The sequence below is a fragment of the Scardinius erythrophthalmus genome (assembly GCF_964197995.2).
Source record: "Scardinius erythrophthalmus genome assembly, chromosome: 18".
Taxonomy (NCBI): Eukaryota; Metazoa; Chordata; class Actinopteri; order Cypriniformes; family Leuciscidae; genus Scardinius; species Scardinius erythrophthalmus.
In genome coordinates, this window is record NC_138238.1 from 14,424,551 (window position 1) to 14,446,290 (window position 21,740).

A 21,740-nucleotide genomic window follows, 5' to 3' on the forward strand; every position below is an offset into this window, starting at 1 on the left:
GCATATTTGGCGTGCTGTCCGAGGGGAGGGCTCCGAGCTCGGAATTTGGCCCGAACCCAGAGAATTGAGTTGACTGGATGAGCTCCACCCATAACGATTAGGTTAATTATCTGAACGTGCTTCTCCCGAACTTTGTTAATAAAACATAATTTAGTGACCCAGGATGTCATTCACCACCCTCCTCCTCATTCACTTTTTAAAGTTATAGACATTCCTCAATCAATTCATTATAGACAATGTAACAAGAAAAAAAGAAGAAAATTCTAAAAGAAAGACTGTTTTCCCATACATTTTTTTGTAAAAATTGTATAGTGTTGTTAACGACCCGAGGTTTGTACGTTTATTTTTACTGCACAACAATAATTGAATCTTTAATGACTGAATAAGTGCAGTTCACCTTTATTACAAGGTGGCAATGTCTGATACACAATGATGAAGTGACGTTTCACTCATAGTTACAGCAGGCAGAAAACAAACGAATAGGACGTATCATCAGCAAAGTTTGAAATGTCTCAGCGATTTACTGCAGAGCAAATACTGAATGCAGTCAAATATTAGTGTCACTGTCACTTGATGGTGCATCTGGTGAAGAAGCTGTCAGCAATTAAAATATTGATTTTGAAGATGATAGTTTTGAGAATATGTTTGAGATTTGCGAATATGATCCAGATGCCGAATGTCTTGGGAAATGAGCTCTGACGAGGACAGTGATGATGGTATAAAACATCTGCTCAAACTGAACCCTTCCAAGCTCCAAAAGGTAACAAAATATGCTTAATTTTATTCTTCTGTAATTTTTATTCTAATATCAAGAGAGTTTTATATTATCACGATAGGTAGATCCGGGTCACTAAAGACCCAATATGTAATAATGATTGGCAAACATTCATGCATTTAAGGGTTAAGGATATAGGAAGCAAAAGACTTAATTTTAGAGATAGATTTACAAAACTTCCATTTGATTGGAATACATGTGAGTCCTATTACTTTCAATCATGCATTTCTAGAAAAACATTTGCAGCTTTGATTAAAAGTCCTCTCTGAAGCATTCCTCAGTGATATGTTTGACGCAGGTTATCTTGGCTCAAATAAGGGTGAAAGAGAATGAGGTTCAGTCACTGGAAAAAAATAACAGATAAGAAGAGAGCGATTATGATAGCATGTCAGTTCTATCATGCATAAAGCAACGTTAGGTACATCTCAAAGTTTAATCCGGCCAGCTTGGCGTGTCAGTTTTCACTACTTTGTGTAAATATTAAATTACTTCCAACATTCTTTTTCGCAAGGCTGTGTGGACAATGTCATGTCATGTTTTTTTTGGGTTTTTTTTGGTTGTTTGGCCAAGAATTCTGCATTTTTTGAAGGCAGAAATCCTAGACAATGTGCTTCTGTGGTCAAAAGACTCAACTTTGAGGGTTAAAGGTGAAAATGGTATGGGTTTTCCCCCAAGATTCATGACTCTGAGAGAATTAAAAAGACTGCCAAGGTTTTAATCAGGAATTTCACTGCATATTTCTCCAATTTATCTGTGAGTCACACTTAAAATGAAAACCATATGCCCCCCTATGTGGCTGAATATCTGTGAAAGTGAAGGAATTGAACTCAAAAACTAGGATGCTTTAATAAAGCGTGAAAAGAAGAAGCACCGAGTGTCTCGGCGGAGGAGGGGAGGAACAGAATGTTATATGCACAAATCACCGAAGCAGCTGTTACCAAAAGTGAGAAAAAACAGAACCGAAATGTTCCAAGGGTCGCATTACTGTTGCTGAGAGAAAACACAACATAAGCAATGTAAACAAGTAAGTGGAGAATGTATCTTGTCTTTCAATCAAATGAAAGTACTGAACCTAACAAAAAACATCTTGACACAAGTCATATCGAAAAATCAGTTAATGTGCAGAAGGTTGCTGATGAGTAAGATTGAGTAACTGGTAACTGCACTATACGTTAGTGTTCAAATGAGTAGTTCAAAGTCATGTTTTGAGCTAAAGTAAGGGCAAAAGGCACAGACATTAAGGCCCAAGTATCAATTCCCTCATTTAAACCCTTATTTCCCCATACAGGAACTCCCGCAGCCTGTTGACAGGGCATTATGGGTAATGGCACATGTGTGTTTGTGTAAAGGAGCTAAAGCTGATTTTATGCATTGTGTAAATGGCTCGTATATTATAGACATACCACTGAAGGACACATATGAGTAACAGATGCACTAACGGGTTAACTAGCATTTAATCCTAAGTGAAGATTTATGATGACTGTATCATGAATCACAGATGGGCAACCAGAACAAAGCGCCAAGAAGCTTCTTAGTTAACCCTCATTGCTTTATTTTAATTTGTATTCTTTTTTTAAATGTGTAATGTTTGTAATGTTGTTTCTGCTTGCGGCCATTTTGAGACCCCCAAATGTAACATGAGTAATGCAATATTTTCATTTGGAGGACATTTGCTATCAGTGTAATATTTTCAATCGGAGGACATTTGCTATCAGTTAGAAATTTTGTTTATAATAAATTCTGATAAGATTAGAAAAAGTCCACATTGTACTTCAAGCCAGTTTTTTTTTTTTTTTGCAATTAAAATAGCCCTGGGGTCTTTGAGACCACAAACAGAACATGAGGGTTAACCATGGTGTTAAAGAATTCAAAAAAAAGAAAAAAAAAAAAAAAGATGTGGAAAGGGAGCCCAAGAGGAAGAAAGAGAAAGGGAGGGAGAGAAAGAGAGAGAGGTGCTGCAGGGAAGCTCTTGGCTCTGCTTGTCTGCACTTGCACACCAGATGCGCTCTGCCTCAGCTCTGGAATGTGTTTGTGAGAAGCAGTTTAACCACTGACCCACCCAACCATTACCACAGAAATCTGATCCAGACAATCCTCTCAGCCTCCTTAATTGTGTGTGCGCGTTCTTCTCTCTATTATCTTGATTCCTCTATCTACTTTCTTTCTCTCCTTCTCTTAAAAAAAGTGTGCCTAAACCTATTTTTCAAAATTTGTTCCCACAATGTTCTCCTTTCTTTAACCACTGATTACTCAATGTGTTCACTCAAACACACGCTCATACACTTTACAAGCACAGGTTCACACTCATACACAGGCACTCATGCTGATTGCACTTTAATGGTAATCCATGAGCCGTGACAAGCCAATAAAATAAAACTTGAGAAGTTAAAGATGGTCATTCATTCCGCACATACAGGCATTTATTTTTCTTCCCTTTTCCCTTGTTGAGTTCAGGGCTTTCTCAAATGCCAAGCATGAATACTGAGAAACAAAGTAAGTCATTTAAAAAACTAAATTGATAAATGGTGTTTTGAATATTTAATATGTTTATAAATAATAATTAGAAATTATTATAAAAATGTATCTCATCCGATATTGCTTATTATAGGTAGTGTGTTGGTTAGGGATGGATGGATGGATGGATGGATAGTCTGCATCAGACTCTGCTTGTTAGCTATTATCAAAAAGCATGTGAAATAATTTATTCGAGAATTCTGCTGTTTCTCGATCAAGAACCCAAAGCAGTTCTTTTGTGGGATTTTGACATGACAGTTTTGGCAGTGGTAGAGCTAAGATGAAATCTGATCAGACCAAAAGAATTGACAAGGCTGCGCTGTTTATGTGTAAATGTGATGTTTACAAGTAAAAAGTGTGCCAAGAACATCAATTTAAACAGAAACATATGAAGCCATTGATGTGATGAGATGTTTCTGGATGACTAAAATGCACGTCCTGATTTAGACGTGTGGCTGTGTCAATATATTTTGTTGATCCTGGAACAACTTTCCTGTCTGAAAATTGAGTCATAACATTATCCCTATACCCCTACCCCTAATCCTATCCCTAAAATCAGAGGGAAATGATGTGGATAACACGGATGTTGATCCAGGAACATGTTGCATGTGGTAAAATCAGGTTCTGCGACTAAGTAAAGCATCATCATCCAACTCACACCTCTAAATCACGTGAAGAAAAATAGACTTTTAAAAACACAACCATGTAAAGTTAAAGGAAAGGTGACAAAGAAAACACTGTATGGTACTGTCGATATAAATGCATTAAGCATTTTCACTGTGAAGAAAACATACAGCTATATCCGGATGTAAAATAAAGATAACAAATAAAATAAAATAATATAACAAAATAAACTGTACAATAATGAATTGTATATTTAAAACGGCCATTCCTGACTCATTCTCAGACTCACACACTTCAGAGTAAAGTTCCAGAGCGTTGAGGTTTTAACACGTGGCGAATGTCAACTAAGTCAATGCTGCCCCTTAGAGGCTACGTTCCGCCATTAACGCCAAATACATTATAATCATAGGTTTACTCACACACAACGCACTTCCTTTAAAAGTCCACACATTTACTGCTCAATGACATCCTTACCTGACACTGTGAGTTATGACATCCTTGATAGATCTGTTTCCGACGTATGTTTAGATAAGTGACCATGTAGGATTGTGTACCAGCGTTATTACGCGTTGAGTAGAGGTAGAAACCCGCCTATTTTGTCATCGTGCAAAACTCTGCTCCAGGTGAGGCTCGAACTCACAACCTCGGCATTGCTCTGCTTTGTACTGCTGTATAAGTACCGCGCGCTAACCGATTGCGCCACTGGAGCTCTGGCGACTCATTGCAATAACACAGTTCATGAACGATTAGGAAGCCTATTTCAAATCAATTACAGGCGTGTTAATCCACGCCATTGGGTGTTTGTCGCATCACTAAACGAAGTAACGATACTCACTTACATTGTTTTAACTTTTGTCTTTAAATAAAATATATCATAATATATTCATATCACACATCCAAGTTAAAACCCGGAAGACTAAGGTCTGTGTTAAACAACTTTACGATACTTTGACGTTTTGCATCACATTTTTATTAACTTTAAAGAAACATGCCAGAAAACATTTTAACATCAAACAGACATGGAGGATACTGTATAACATATCTTTCTATTTCTTCATAAACATGTTTTCGAGTTAAATTATTTTATTGTTTCATGATACAGGGAAAAGCATTAGATTCTGCAAATAACTTTTTTTCAGAATAAGAGATGTTTAGCTAAATGTATTAATTCTAGTAATTACATTCAATGAGTAATAAAATACGTTTAAATCTTTAGAGAAAACGGGAAGGCTTAGTTGAGTATGACGAAAAAGAGGAGAAGTTCTCCACCCTCCACTGTCCGCAAGTAGCCTAGTAGTCACAGCACGGTAATGCGTCCAAGTTCGAAAACGCATGATCTTAATATCAGGTTGAAAAAGCTTTCTCGCTCGATTTCCGGGATATTGTTTTTCCGATTACCGGTACTATTTGCGGGCGTCAGGGAGCAGCTATCAATATGCGGGAGAATCCCAGACCTGGGAGAGAGGTGGGGTCTGTCTGCACTTGCAAAGCAATGTAGATGAGATGCTTTTCACAAACAAATAGTAAACTCTATACGAAGACACAATCCCAGAGAAATCTTGGATGGCTTTTTCCCATCATAAAAACCCATTAGAAAATCTCGAGGGAACCTCTGGCGAAATAGTCTTCCGGGTTTTGACGTCATGGCTGCACGTGCTCTACTGCCCTGAGTCAGAGATAGACGGGCTCTGCCTGAGTTGACATCACATTTTGACAAAATGTTATGCTCTTTTACCAGCATGTCAAAAGGTCAGAAATTCACCGCATACATAATATGACGTTAATGCGGGTTTGCGGTCTGTCTAAATAAGATAATAACGATAACAAAAAAACGTAAAAATAATTGGATTTTCTGTGACTCATCTGCTCACAGTGCTGTCGTTGCCTCACACAAGGAACTTACAAGTTAGTTACAAAACTGTCATCTCCTCCACAACAGCGATATCTCCTGCCCTGGTCGTTTGGTAAGTCTGAAAATGCATTTAATTTACTTTGATTATTATTTTGCCAGATATGTACTAATTAAGGACTAAGAATTAATAAAACATAATTTGGGGGGATTAGAATTCACTGAGCAGAATACAATATCTTTGTATTTTGCAGCCTATAGTATTATGGGGAGAACGGGGCGCAAACTAAAACATTTGGACTTTCTAAGTTTGTGTAAATCCACTTGGGGTTCAGAGTAGGATATTTATCTTTTTTTCCCACATTAATTTCACACTTCTAGTACAATTGTGTGGTCTTGTTTTATTATTAGAGTGTATAGGCTACTTTTTCTTTATTTACCCCAAAATAAACGAAGTGTGACAACACGCCCCATGTGAGGGGCTCAATGTAACTTTACCATAATATGACAACTTGAAATATGATCTGAACTAGCTACTCAAAAGATATACAATGCAGACTAATATATTTTTTTAATAAAATACAATTAGTAACTTTTCATAGAAAATAATTTTTCTAATAATTAAAAATAAGCTAATTAAATTTTGCTGCTGTTTTTTCTCTATATAGTTTTGATATGGGAACTTGTAAGTAAATACACTAAGTTTGTCATGCTAGCATGTGAGGAATCTTTAAACCATGTGTTACAACTAGCCCTGCGTTAGGTTGTGCCCTGCTCACCCCTAAAGTTTAATAGTAAATTACAAATGTGTGACACTTATGCGTATCAGGATTTTCCTGTGTTTTACCTATTAACTGTCTTAACACAATATTAATGTACTTTTAGGTTACAAGGTCGCACTGCTTTTCATCATGAGTAACATCACCTCCTGCATGGAATCTCAGACTCTTGTTTCTTCCATTTTAAAGCCCATTCTGATTTTGGAGTTCATCTTTGGCTTGCCTGGAATTGTGTTTGCCCTGTGGATTTTGTTCTTCAAGTCTCCATGGAAAGCTTGCAATGTGTACGTCTTCTGCTTGGTAATATCCGACCTCCTACTCCTCACTGGGCTGCCTTTCCTCATAGACTATCTCTTCCGTGGTGAAGACTGGATATTTGGTGAATCCTTTTGCCGCTTCGTTCTGTATATTATATCTGTAAACAACTCAACAAGCATGGCTTTCATGTCAATTTTAGCCGTGGACCGCTTCTTCAGGATTCTTCACCCACACCATCGCATTTGTCGAATGAGTGTGAGACAAGCAATAGTGTTGGTTAGCACAGTTTGGGTGGGTGTTCTACTCCTTCGCCTTCCAGCCCCCTTGAACCTGGCTCTCGCATCACAGAAAAACTCGTCGAAGCTCACATGCCACAGTTATCTGTCATGGACACGTCCGTCGGTTCAAATGAGGATATATAATTCAGTACAGCTGATGGAGGCCCTGCTTGGGTTCACACTGGTGGTCTTCAGTTTTGTGCGTGTTTTCTCTCACGTCCACTGTCGGCAGTCTAAGGGGGCACACCGCAGGGTGAAGCGGGCAGTGAGATTGCTTCTGTTTCTTGTGATCATGTTTGTTTTGTGTTTCCTACCTACAGTCACTTTTGGCATCTTACTTCAAGTGTTTCCCTGTTCTGAAGTCCTCATAGTTTGTCTGCATGCCTCTTTAGCTTTATCCTACATGAACTGTGCACTGGATCCAGTCATATACTGCCACAGTAACGCTTGGTTCCGTGACACCTTGAAAGGCAAAACCAACTCAGCGGGGCTGACGAAGTTCAAGATGAGCGTGAAGACGAACAGAAAAAAACAATCTACCTGAGAAACTGTTTGTTACAATCATTGCAATTGGGAGGGTGAAAATAAAATGTGTCTTAAAGGAACAGTTCACCTAAAAATGAAAATGCATTCATCAATTACTCACCCCTCATGTTGATCCAAACCTGCATGGCTTTATTTCTTTTCCGGAAAACTAAAGACAATATTTTTTTGTCCATTTAAGTCAGTGTGGTCTAAAACAGCAATTTCAGGCCCCATTGGTTTCATTGTATATTTCAAAATATCCTCTTTTGTTATACATCCGAAGAAAGTCATGATAGAAAATGAACATTGATGACAGAACTATCCCTTTAAGAGCGGCTTGAACTCTGAATAGTGACCTAATGAATTATAAGTTTGCCCTAAATTGTCTATATGGTATACTGTACACCGTTTGCTTTTTGTACTATTACACAGACGTACAATCTGTACTGCGCTTTTTTATTTAGCATTTTTCAGTAAATGTGTGACATACAATGAAATACAACAAAAATGTATGAGGCATTGAAAACAAAATAGCTTATTGTTTCACTGTTACATGCTATATACACAGCCGGGATAATGAATATTCCCTTAGCCAAATTTGAATTATGACTTCTGCCAAGGGTCAGTTTGTCATTTTAATTGGTGAAGTGCTGAAAAATTGGCTTTATTTGTTAAGAAGCCAATGAATCAATTTCTTACAAACATCTAAAGGGTATTACTGGCATCTGAAAGAGGGGAACAGAACCATAATGTCCTGAATGAATATTTAAGAGTTGCAAAGCTTTGACTTCCACAAATCATTACAACATCTCCAGTTAAAAGATTCGATTGAAACATGCTCTCAGTTAAAACCACCAATTACCCAGTAAATCAACATCCAATTCAGTCCTCGCATGAATACAATATAAAAACAGCTCACAAACTTGTACTTGTCATGATACGCACAGAAGATACAGAGAAATAAAGGAAACCATTCAATGCAGAGCTAACTGAATTTACAATGAGTACACTAACACTTCTCAAAAGAGTCTGTTGAATGGTCAGCATCAGCGTTGATCTGTACATGATACACATTTGTGGAACCCTGTAAGTTTAGTTGCCACAGCCATAGATTCTCAGTGCTCAGAGCCGACGTTATATGTTGCTGTAAGGTAAAAGTGTTTAAGTTGCGCTTGTATTGAAACTTAATGAGCATTTAGTACTTAGAAAGATACTGAAACAAGAGCCGTAGGCTGCCATCCAAGGAGGTGCTGAATATACAAGTATCATTTTTTTTTGTGGTTGGGTTATTAGCTAAATGCTTTATTATTATGAGCCTTTTGTCCAGAGGTGGAAGCGAAAGTTTTAGAAGAAGTAGAATAAGAGGAAGCAAATTGAATAGGCAAATGAAACTCCAAACCATAAACTGACAGACTGAGGAGAACAATGCAAATGAATGTCAGTCATGGATGACGATTGGACCTCGCATCCGTAAACTGGGGTGAGGGGGCGCCAGTACAGGTACCTGTGCCGGCCCCTGAGGGACCCTGCGTAGGCTGATCTGCTCACATGGTTGTCTACATGCTCTTCTTAATTGTGAACGGGAGAGCAGCCTCCTGGCTTTCCTGAGAGGAACAGGGAAATAAAACATAACATATCATTGTCTTTGGTAATGTCACCAATCATGCAAAACTTACATTTAACAACACATTTGATAGGCCTACTTTTTTTTTTTTTTTTTTTTGGTTTGATTTATGGCTGAGCTGGATAAATGTGTTTTTTGTTATATAATTTATGAAAAAATACCTTATTATCCCTGAAGGATATATTATATTGTTATTTTCTAATTAGGTAAATTGTAATTCTATTTTACAGTATTACTGTTATTTCTTATCTAATAAATGCAGCCTTAAAGCTCGTTCACACCCAAGGACGGTCGATAACTATAATGATAACCATAAATATATAGTTCTAACAATCGTTTTGAAAAGCCTATAAAAGAATACCAGAGTCCACAACTATAACAATAACGGAACGGCACAGAGAAATGATATCGTAGTCACTTTCAAAATTCTTATTTTTTTTCAGCTGATGAACGATAAATAAAAAAACATTGACAACCAATCAGAATTCTTCCTGCTTTTAGCATTTAAAGCGACAGACGACAAAACAAAAAGACATCGTCCGCTGGTGGCTAACATATCGCAGTAGTTATATGTATAGTTATCGTTCCTGGTGTGAATGTTCAGCATAAGAGGCTTCTTAAAAAAAAAAAAAAAAAACTTGTATCAAAAGTATATAGCCTATAACTTTGACTATAGAGGCACTGCAATCATTTTGAATGCTCATGAAACTATCATGTAACCTAACACCCTGTGTTGTGCAATAATTTGTGTGCAAGCAGGATATTTCTAAAATATCAAGAAAGCTGAACTGGAATTGGTTTTGGTTTTCCTGTGTGTATCACAGCACAATTGTGTTCAGCTTGGCACGTTACAGATATTAGAGCTTAATTATTAAGCAATTTATCGATGGCTTTGGGACATAAATAATGTTTTACTCGAGTCGTGATCAGGTCCATAACATAAAGAGAAAGGAAAGAATCGTCTAATGTTCATGCAAAATGAATGAGGCCTACAGGCAACCACAGGGGACAGCCCTTAATAAAAGAACCGTTAACTGGGTCTCGAACAAGAAATATATAATGACAATCCATAATCCACATACTGTGTACGTGTGCTTGCATTTACAGCATCTCTGTTTACTTTCTAAATGACACTAAACTAGCACAAAGACATATAATTAACACCACACGGCCTCAATATAACTGTGTTTAGGCTGCATGCTTTTGCACTGATGGATTTGATCAGTTCTTTTGCAAAGCAAATGCAAACATTTAACGCTACAAATACTATATAGTGAGAAACGTTCAAATGTACAGGTTTCAGTTGATGAAACCTTCATATTTACCATCTATTTTAACATCAACTCCAACATCTGAATGTAGAACTGATTGCAATTTCAGTGAAAGAGACTCCTGACAGAGTGTGATGATGGTGTAAAACCGCAAGAGAACCAGGCTCAGCCACAGACCCGATCCAATTTGTCTCTGGGTCTCCTGCCTTGTTAAAGGCTAATCTTTCAGAGCAGGGGCGCTAAATTTAGCCTAGCATCCGCTCCAGTGCTGGAGGCCATAGGGAGCTGTGCAAGTCATGGCTCATATGGATGTGGCTGTAATGGAGAGGCATTTTTCTTCAAGCTTCAGCTCACATCTACTTCTCAATGCCAAAGATGTTCAAACCAAACCCCTTGCTGCTGTGGGTGAACTATTATGACTATCTGACTTCTATTTATCTGATCCACATTAAGCATAAACACACATTTTGCAGGTTGAGGTGTCAAAAGCCACCAGGATGGCGCTTCATATTAAGTGTACAGGTTAATTGAGTGTCTCTTTTGGTTATACATATCATACATTTTGCAAGACTCCACAGGTAATGTGGTTTAGCCTTTGTGTACGGTGCGTGCGATCTTACCATGGTCAGGTGTCTAACAGCTGCAGCAACAAAACGAGACAAGCAAACAGTCACTAAAAAGTAGATAAAAAACACTTTGATCCATGATACAACAGGGCAAATCGTGTCCAATTTCCCCTGCTACAAATAATTATCTTTATTTGTAATTAATTAACTTTAGTTTAATTTGAATGTAACTAGAACTTCAGACACACTTCACATCCAGTCTGTACTTTAAACTCACTGCAAACAGGGATTTCAATCATTAGCATGTGAATGTGTAAAATTCATGCAGTCTTACATGTTTGGTAAAAAAAAAAAATCTTAATCCTTTTTTAATTTCATTTCAGTTGACTGAGAATTAAAAGCAAATATCAAGCTAATCTTTTCTCCACATTGCTGTGAATTGATGGAGGATGGCTGTGGAGACCATCTTCAGTCTAAATAACACTGCTGATAGATTTTGTTATGCCTATACATTGTTATACGGACATAAAAAAAGACAATTCACAAAAATATGCGTATCTCTGCAAGGTAGTGAGACAAGTACACCAGCAATCAAAAGTTTGGACACACTTAACTAAACTAAAAACATAAAACAAAACACCAAAAATCAAAGCAAAAAGGTAGGATAACTATGAAATAACAAAAATGGAAGTAAGTGATTTCATTGAATTTAAGTTAAACCAATAAATCTTATATTTTATTTTCATAAAATATGAAAATAAATCATCAACTTACCCATTTCAAATAAATAAATACATAAAAATATTAGGCAAAATTTAATCTTTATCAAATGTGTCTAGGAAACTGATTTCAAGCATTTAACATTTATCAAGCACGACTGGTTTTAGGATAATGAGAATCATTAAATCAGTCTTGTGTGCTCAAACTTTTGACTGGTAGCGTATGTGTGTTTGTGAAGTGTTAAGTTACCTGTGGAGTCTCATCTCTCTGGATTAAAACTAACCTCAATCTGCATCAAAAATAATTTGTTTTCAGTTGTCTCTCCATGCCACCACAGATTAATGGGATCATGGGTATTGGTAATTATAGGATCTTTGTTATTGGAAAATTGTCCCTGACGTCTGAGATTGACTGGCCCATTTCCTACACTGACAACTCTGGCTTAGACCCTCGTACCCGCCACTGTCACTGGGTATGACCAATGCAGTAATTACACATGTGCCAATCCTGTCACCAAGATCAGTCACTCTTAGGTGAAGGTTGAATCAAAATGATGGAAACCTAATCAGATGTGTCATGCCATCTCCGGGGATAATCTCTGCAGGTGCCAATCATGAAAGAACAAGGTAAGGTTTCCTTTTTGACATGGAGTGTGTCTGTCCTGCTGTTTTCTATTAAATTCGTCTCTAAGATCTATGTACGGGCCAGTGTATTTCAGTGTCTCTTAGTGAACAAGGCAGAACAAGTTTAGGTTTGAGGAGTGCGATGCCATGGGAAATGGTGCCAAAATGGACAGCAAGGTTCGGATTGCACACCTCGTCTCTCGGGAAACCAGGAAGAAGCTGTCATCGGGGGCATCGATCCAGTTGGGTCGTCTCTTACGGAGCATCAGGCCACCGGCGCGAAGGTTAGAGCCACCAGTGCTGCTTCCATTATGCTGCTAAAAAAGCAAAGGAAATGGGCATCTTAAACTACTTCCAAAACTTTTAAACATTGATACTCTAAGAGTTACCAACTAAAGTCAAAATGACCTCAAAGGACTCAGTATCAATTTTATAGAGAACATTAAACATATGATTGATGCCTAGCTCAAGACTCTCGTTAAAGCAATACAAAAAAAATCTATAAAACTAAGTTGAGAGAGCATATTAGAAATAAAAAAGAATACATTTATATATTACATCGATTTTTTTCTGTGTTGAAATGGACTTTTTCTTATTGAAAGCTTTACTGTTTTAATTATTAAAAATTAAAATATTTACTGCCCATGCATTTATTTATTTATTTGATTATTTTAAGTAGTCATATAATAAGCAGAATAATGCAGCAACTTCTAATATTTTTCTTTTAGAATTCACAGGCCAATAATGAGGTGAAGATCCGTCCACTATATACTTTATTCATCTCACTGATGAACAGTGACTGCCTTTGTGTTTATTTTGCCATCTCTCACTTCTCATTTCCATTTTTACCCAGCCGCAATAATCAGTGGGAAAACTCAGAGGCTGGAGATTGAAGCTGTCACCTGAACCAATTCACAGCATCAACAATATCTGCATTTGAATGTGTTACAAGATGGAATCTCTCTCTCAGCAACACAAATGCTAGTAAGTTAGCCTATTGTCTTTCAGTCTGATGAAAGCCTATAATACCTAGAGACCTTCCTGCTTTAGTCTAGGTAGAGAGACACATATCAATCAACAGTTTGGACATACCTACTCATCTTTATGATTATTTTGCGAAAAAAAAAAAAAAAAACACACACCAAAGCAAAACAACACAACACAACACAACACAAAAACAGTCAGCTTATGAAATAGCACAGATGGAAGTATGGGATTTATGTAATAAAATTAAAACAAATACATCTTATATTTTTGTTTAATAAAAAAGTAACTTTTTCACCAACTTATCCACTTCAAATAAAAAACAAACAAATAAAAACTAGGCGAAATGTACAATTTTAAAAACTAAAAATGTACAATTTGTCTCATCAACACAAATGAGAAGTTATTGTTTTCCAGTCTAATGAAAGCACATGGTAATACCTAGAGTCCTTCTTGCTTCAGTCTAGGTAGTGAGACAAGTATCAATCAATAGTTTGGACATACCAACTCATCTTTAGAATTATTTTGCAAACAAAACTAAACAAAACACAACACACACAAAAAAACAACAAAACACAACCAAACTAAGACCAAACAAAAAACAACCAAACAAACAAAAAACAATCAAACCAAACAAAACAAAACAAAACACACACCAAAGCAAAGCAAAGCAAAGCAAAGCAAAGCAAAGCAAAGCAAAACAAAACAAAACAAGCAGTCAGCTTATATTCAATTCAATTCAGTTTATTTGCCAGACTCATGTCCAAAAGCCACGCAAGACAGGACAAATAAAAACAAACAAAACAAACAAGCAAACAAACAATAAGAAAAAGCAAATACAAGAATTAAAATACATACAGACATTTCAGCCAATGCACTCTCAGTCTGGATGTGTACCTGGAGCAGCTCACTAAGGGGTGTGAGAGTGCCACCATGAATACTGTTAGTTATGGAAGCTTGTTTCCGCCACAAAAAAAAAAAAGGTAAAAAAAAAAGATAATTGTGACTTTTTATCTCACAATTGCAAGTTTACATCTCGCAATCCTGACTTTATTTCTCACAATTGCGAGATATAAAGTCAGAATTGTGTGAAATAAAGTCGCAAATGCGTGTTATAAAGTCAGAATTGCGAGATATAAAGTCGCAATTGCGTGTTATAAAGTCAGAATTGCGAGATATAAAGTCGCAATTGCGTGTTATAAAGTCAGAATTGCGAGATATAAAGTCGCAATTGCATGTTATAAAGTCAGAATTCTGACTTTTTTTCTCGCAATTCTGACTTTATAACACGCAATTGCGACTTTATATCTCGCAATTCTGACATATTTTCTCAGAATTGTGAAATATAAACTCACAATTGTGAGATATAAAGTCCAATTCTAAGGGGAAAAAGCCTGCCTTTTTTTTTACCTCGGAATAGTTTATCTCACAATTCTGACTTTATAACAGGCAATTGCGACTTTATATCACGCAATTCTGACTTTATATCTCCCAATTGCATATTATAAAGTCAGAATTGCGTGATATAAAGTCGCAATTGCGAGAAAAAAAGTCAGAATTCTGACTTTATAACACGCAATTGCGACTTTATTTCACGCAATTCTGACTTTATATCTCGCAATTCTGACTTTATAACACGCAATTGCGACTTTATTTCACGCAATTCTGACTTTATATCTCAAAAATCTGAGAAATAAAGTCAGAATTGCGAGATGTACACTCGCAATTGTGAGATAAAAAGTCGCAATTATCTCTTAAAATGTTTTATTCTGTGGCGGAAACAAGCTTCCATAGTTAGTAGACTCATCCAGACGTTACATAAACTTAAACATCAAATTTCTTAAAAGTGCTTTCAATGTGGTTACTCCTACAGATACAAACATCTGACTAGCACTCCCTCCTCTGGGAACCTTGAGTAAAATTCTCATTGCATCATTGTAGGCAACTTGTAACTTCTGCATGCTGTATTTTTTTTTAAGAAGACCGTAGATGGGCAGTATAGAGTGGTGTACAGTAAGCTTTGAACAGAGCCACTTGACTTGAGTAGAACAGTAACTAAACTTACGTGCTATGGTGTTTGCCTGTGCATATAACTTATAACACTGTCTGTATATGTCATCATCATCATTCATATCATCTGCAATACAATGACCAAGGTATTTAATCTTTTTGCAGACCTCAAGACAATTATTGGCTTGAATGAACACAGGAAAATTGAGCCATTTATCCTGTTTCGTTCTGCATATTGAAACAGCACTTTTGCTGGAATTGTATTTTATATAAAATTCCACCCCATAGTCAGAGCATATATTAAGAAGCTCCTGCTGCCCAGCACTACTCGGACTACACTGTAAAAAAAAAAACATCCCCAAGTCAAAAATTTCAAGTGACCGATAACATCTACATTTTTCAATTAGTCTGACGTATTATTTCTCATTGAGCCAATGTTAACAGACTATTGCAACAAGAATTTCACTTGGGCCAGTTGAAAAATTTAGATGTTATCGGTCACTTGAAATTTTTGATTTCGGAGGGTTAGAAATTTTTTACAGTGTAAAAGTAACAAGGTCATCTGCATACATAAGATGATTCACCAGCATGCCACCAATCATACAGCCAGTGTTGCAACCATTAAGTCTCCTTGACAGTTTATCCATACATAAATTAAAAAAGACAGGGAGCAAAATTCCTCAATGCCTAACACCATTGGACACTCTAAAGGGGGCAGATATGCTACCCCCCCATTTCATATGCATATGCTGGTGGGCATACCAATAGGCAAGAACCCTCACAATATACCCAGGCACTCCCCTTTACTGTAGCTTAATAAAAAGCTGTTTGTGATTCACTCGATCAAATGCTTTGGAGGCATCAATAAAACACTTGAGAATAGTGGAATTTTTAGCCTTATACAAATTCACTATTTCCTTAAAGGAGAACTTGGTAGCTTTTTTAACTTAATAAAACTGTCTAGAAATCATTTGGATGGTTAAACAACCTGTTCTGGTGATATTGGTGACTTTCCCCGCTCCCCCCAGCGTTCCCAGGCGGAAAACCAACCTTGCAACTTGTTCACTACCGTCCCGGCAAGATAGAAATTGGAAGTCTCGTGAGAAGCGAAAGCGAGAACGAGAACGAGCGCGAAACACAAATCGCTTTACGGCAATTCGACATAAACACACACGCATGTATGATGTATTACCAGATTACCCACCTCGATAGACATAGCTCCACGCGATACAGTTGGCTTGCTCCGATCAAAACAAACGCACATGAGCAGCGGTAGAGAAGGGGAGGAGGCCGCCGCAAGTGAGTTTTTTACGACTGTGTTGTGAAATATACGCCCCACCACAGCTGTAGGGGGAGCTCGTGGGGAAAACATGCGACAACAAAAGGGAAAATCAGCGAAGAAGTGACTAGAGTTCGCTAGAGTTGCCGAGTTCTCCTTTAAGAGCATAAATACACATGTCTGTGCCATGTTTTGGCTTAAATCCAAACTGATTATCCAGGGAAGAGATATACCCACTCACTCTATCAAGGAGGATTCTTTCCATTACCTTGGATAAGATTATGGCCAATGCTATAGGTCTATAATTATCCAGGCAGCCAACTTTTCCAGCTTTGTCCTTAAAGGAGAACTCCGGTCAATTTTAACATTGAGCTCATTTTTTTGTAAATTTGGAGTGCTGTCAATACAGAGAACAACGACAAAAATCGGTGTTGCCTACACCGAGTTATTCTATTTTTAAAATTTGCACCCTATTGACTTCAATGGGGCAAGTAGTAAGCCTGCTTTTTAGCCTCTTAACATCCTTTAAGTGTCATTACAAGTGCACAGAAAATGTGAGTGATTCCTTCCGAGTGAACACGGGTGAATCTGACTGCAGTAGATGTTAGAGATATTAATAAAAATGAAGTTAATTCAGCCAGCGCTCATACCTCTGTTTACATCCTGTTTTCGGTGGAAGGCCATAGTAATCGATTGTCGAGTTCACGCGCATAGGTTTAGTGCCTATGATCACGCGCGTGAACTCGACAATCGATTACTATGGCCTTCCACCGAAAACAGGATAATCCAGGTGTGCCTGACCACCTGGAATAATCAGTTTGTCCAATAATGTCAGACAGGAAACAGAGGACCTGCCTGAAGTTCAGGAAGTAGTGCAGCTGTGCATAAAGCCCATTGATCATCTTCATGCATATATAATAGCACAAATAGAAGTATGGGATTTATTCAATAAAAATTATACAAATACATCTTATTTTAGTTTAATAAAAAAGTAACTTTTTCACCAACTTATCCATTTCAAATAAATAAATAAAACAAATAAAAACTAGGCAAAATGGGTTACACTTTATATTAAGGTGTCATTGTTACAGTGTTATTATATAATTAAGTAATGAGTAATATTAAGCAACTACATGTACTTACAATAGGGTTATGGTAGGATTAGGATTTGGTTGAGGGTTAGTTGCATGTAATTATGCATAATTTACTGTTATTACTATGGTAAGTACATGTAACATGTAACAAGGACACTGTATAATAAAGCGTTACCGCAAAATGTAATGTTTTGTGATACCGGTGAATCCAGTCATTTTTACTTACCAGAATGGATCCCACAATATGAGCTGGATTTTCTAGCATGAAAAAAACAGGTGTGGATTAGCATGTTATAATGACATCCATCTTTAATATTATACAAGCATGCATTTTAATTGTAAACCCACCTTGTCCTGGAGCACCGGCCCTCCTCTCCGCGGATTCAACCCGGCTGTGGTGATGGTAGCTCCGTTTTCCCAATATGCCAAGCGGGCCATGGCTGGGAAGAGAGGACAGCAGGCGTCGTGGGGGCTGCACCTGTAGGCCAGGGGTGCGGTGAGGCCGCTGAACGTGAGTTGCTGGACGAGACTCTGAAATGACAGCAGATTCAGTGTGATCCGAGAGTTACATCCCAGTGGATACAGCTCTAATGTTGTGTGGCTCACCGAGGTACTGCAAGACGCTGGTCAGGGTGCTCCTCGGGGAGGATTTGGGCTTCATAGGTCGCCCTGTCATGCCCTCTGACACCCGGATCATATCTATTCATCGACGGGCAGTACAGAACAGACAAACGGAGATAGAAGCAAGTCAAAGAGCAAGAAAGAGACGTTCACACTTAGACACCAACATGAGGCAAACTGAACAGGCCGGCTTGATGGATGTTGCGGTGATACACAGTGACTAATCTTTCTGACCAGACAACCATTTTCATGGGAGCAGCAAGTAAGAGTCAAATCTCATTTTCTCCACTGTTCGTTCTTTAGGCCCTAGTGAATATAATCTTTCTGCTGAACTCCGGGGTATTGATCTGGACGCAATGAACCCATTAAAATCACTCCAACTTTCTTCGGTTCGTTTAAAATTCATTAAAACTCCAGAGGAGTCAGAAGTTGTTTAAAGCCATTCTCTTCAGGCAGTTCTTCTTGATGTCTTGGAGAGAAACTGTCTTGAAGATGTACCGATACAACTTCAGGTTGTACTTATCTCACTTTTTTTACCTCTTCAACAATATATCGAATTAAAAAAAAAAAAAAAAAAACTTGCCGAATTGAGTGATGCATTATCTTCTGACACAAAATCCATTCTTTAAATCGAATGAAACCTGTGCCTTAAGGGAGGTTCTCCGTAAGTTTTGTGTTAAACTCTCCTTAAGAGTTTTCTTCACCTTTGAATCCTCATGACTGCGAATGTGTTTTATTAAACTGTCATGATTCACATTTTCATTTGTGTCACATTTCGATGGGGTAAACTTGATTATTCCATGATTTTCATGCACGGTCTCTGATGGGCAGGCAAGATGTTGAACACAACCTGGTTAGCCAGCATGTTGAATGAGGTTGGACAGAGGAAAAACAAATGTGATGTTGCATTCACAGCAGCTTCTTATGAGTGTGTGCATGTAAACACAAGTCATGAAGGCACGGCAGGAGCCGATGGAGCCCATGCTGTCTGAGATTTCTCACGATTGACGCTCTGCTCGGCCTGGCCTGTCGGTGTGCGTGCCACAGAGTGATGGACAGGTACACAAGACACATGAAACTACAAGGACTCAGGATGGTTTCAGCCATGGTTTTATTTGTGTTTTGGTTACCCACAAGACATTCACACAAAGAAAAATAAAAGAGAAAGACAAACCAAAAAAGCATGCCCCCACCCGGGTCCCTCGTGCTTCAGGACACAGATGTCAGAACAACTTCTTATGGCTGGGGATACATACAGACATGTCTGGGGTGGAGAAAGGGGTGGAATGGAAGCATAGAATGGAGGTTTCACATGATGGGAGGTGGGCGATGCAAAACTGAGAGGAACGTGTGATTGGACGGATGTAGAGCAGGTGATTGGCTCTCTTTCCCTGTAAAACTGACCTATTTACAAGTGCCTGTCAAGAGGAAACAGCTGTCCTCAGAGCAAAAGCTGGCAACCATGATCTGTAAACTCATCTTTGGGCTTGTTTTCAAAGCTTGTCGCATATTTTTGAGGTTTTTAGTTTGTGATTTTTTTGAAAAATATAAGAGATGCATCCCAGCAACCAATAGCCATCATTTCAGAGTCTCGGTTAACTATAGACCCGATATAGTCCGGCTGTAAGTAACCCACTTCTAGCCAAAAATAACCTTGAATTTGGTTACATGTCGTTTTTGGCTAAATAACTTGCGAGATATAGGATATTCAATCATGTAAGCAAAGTCAGTGATTACAAGATGTTTGGTTTAATTTCTTTGACATGTTTTATGCGCATTCTTAGGCTATGGTTAGACATCTATTAAATTTTCAGCCTCGTTTTAGTCTAGACGTCAGGGCTGTGTTTGGGCGGCAAAATTGCTTGCTGGATGTTTCCTTTTCATTCCAACTTAGTATTTCATTGATTAACGTCAACTTGCTTGCGCTTTATGACAAAAAATTAATCAGTAACTATTTAAGACCCACAAAAATCTTGAATTATTGCATAAACCACATATCATTCTCTTTGAAACTGCGGGTCTAGTGCCATTTCTCCTTTCTGTGCCAACGTAACACTTCCCAAGGCACAAAGTCCTAATCAATTGACGCCATTGAACCAACTTCCTCAGCATTTAAAATTGTCCGTTTGCTAAATTACAGACTAGTGTGCAAACTCTTAAAGAGGACAAACTTCAACTTTTAAAAATCAGAAGAACAGAAACAAATAAGACTAATGATCTATATGTCTACTCTTGTTCCAATTGCATGACTCAGTGTTTTATAAATGACTCCTTACAACTTATTGAACATCAAATTAATTAGATCATAAACTGCACCAATGATGAGACTGATAGTCCATCATTTTTGCATTACTGAATAGCACAACAGAAGAGTTAACACTTCATCATCTCATTACATACATGCATGCCTCTGAACAGCCTGTCAGTGTTAGCTACCGAATGACTGATTGGCTGCACACATAATAGCAATTCAGTTAGCTATTTCACATCATAGTACATATATATATATATTGTTTTTTATACCATTCTGCTTCAATAAAATAGACATTTTGCCCTTGGACATTAACATTCTCTCGGGTACAATCAGTGATGAAACTGTCTATATTCAGAGGCAGTTGAGTAGAAATGGCAAAAATTAAAGCTGAGACATTAACGCATGTACACTAACCAACATTCCACACTGAGAAGGTACATATCTTCATAGATTATTCTGACAGGGACTTTATTTAGGCTATAAATCTTGGCACGCACCATTAAGAATTCTTGTACTTTCGTCTGTTGATGTAACAAATAATCGGAATAATTAATTTGATCTCAGTCACAAAAAAAAGAAAAAATATTATTGCACACTTTATAATGGATAAACAAATGATATTTAAAAAGGCCAAGAGCAAAATGCAAAAACATGTATATGTTGAATGTGTGTACTTTCTAGTACTAATTCTAGTATAATTTCTAGTATGGTTACGTTTGACCATGAGGTTATGCGTCAAATCTTCTGAAAATAAACTAAACAATTATAAAAAGATCCTTTGTTGACATTAGAGGGGGTTTGTTCAGTGCAAAAGCAAAGAGATCCTTCTGCTACAACCAACTGTCCTGAGAACGTCCCAACACGTTCGACTTTATAGGTCATAAACCAGTCTAATAGTGACCATTTACAAATATATTTACATATAAAATGTGCATACGCTTACACACTAAAATCCTATACTGCGTCAATCCAACTCTGAAAGCGAATTTATATTAAAATCCTCCCAAAAAAATAACTAGAAGCAACAAAAATATATCCCATTTCCTTCAATAGTAGTGCCGAGAGCATTAAAAATACTAACATGAGTGCAGG

At 37.6% G+C, this 21,740-nt stretch overlaps 2 protein-coding genes across 2 annotated transcripts in view; one reads left to right on the forward strand and one right to left on the reverse strand.

The window, feature by feature from the left end:
• Positions 1-5,136: 5,136 nt before the first annotated feature.
• On the forward strand, positions 5,137-8,585 carry LOC308707041 (oxoeicosanoid receptor 1-like). The gene is made up of 2 exons (XM_081393096.1): positions 5,137-5,877; positions 6,648-8,585. The coding sequence occupies exon 2, from the start codon at positions 6,674-6,676 to the stop codon at positions 7,619-7,621; it is 948 nt and encodes a 315-aa protein (XP_081249222.1). The 5' UTR covers positions 5,137-5,877; positions 6,648-6,673; the 3' UTR covers positions 7,622-8,585.
• The window catches only part of mta3 (metastasis associated 1 family, member 3), a 37,011-nt gene continuing 23,312 nt past the window's right edge, over positions 8,042-21,740 (reverse strand). The window contains exons 15-19 of the mRNA XM_081393097.1: positions 18,380-18,472; positions 18,122-18,304; positions 18,000-18,031; positions 12,599-12,723; positions 8,042-9,206 (exon numbers count right to left, since the gene is read on the reverse strand). Of these exons, the coding sequence (XP_081249223.1) occupies positions 9,041-9,206; positions 12,599-12,723; positions 18,000-18,031; positions 18,122-18,304; positions 18,380-18,472 (599 nt within the window). The 3' untranslated portion in view covers positions 8,042-9,040. The remainder of the gene's footprint in view (positions 9,207-12,598; positions 12,724-17,999; positions 18,032-18,121; positions 18,305-18,379; positions 18,473-21,740) is intronic.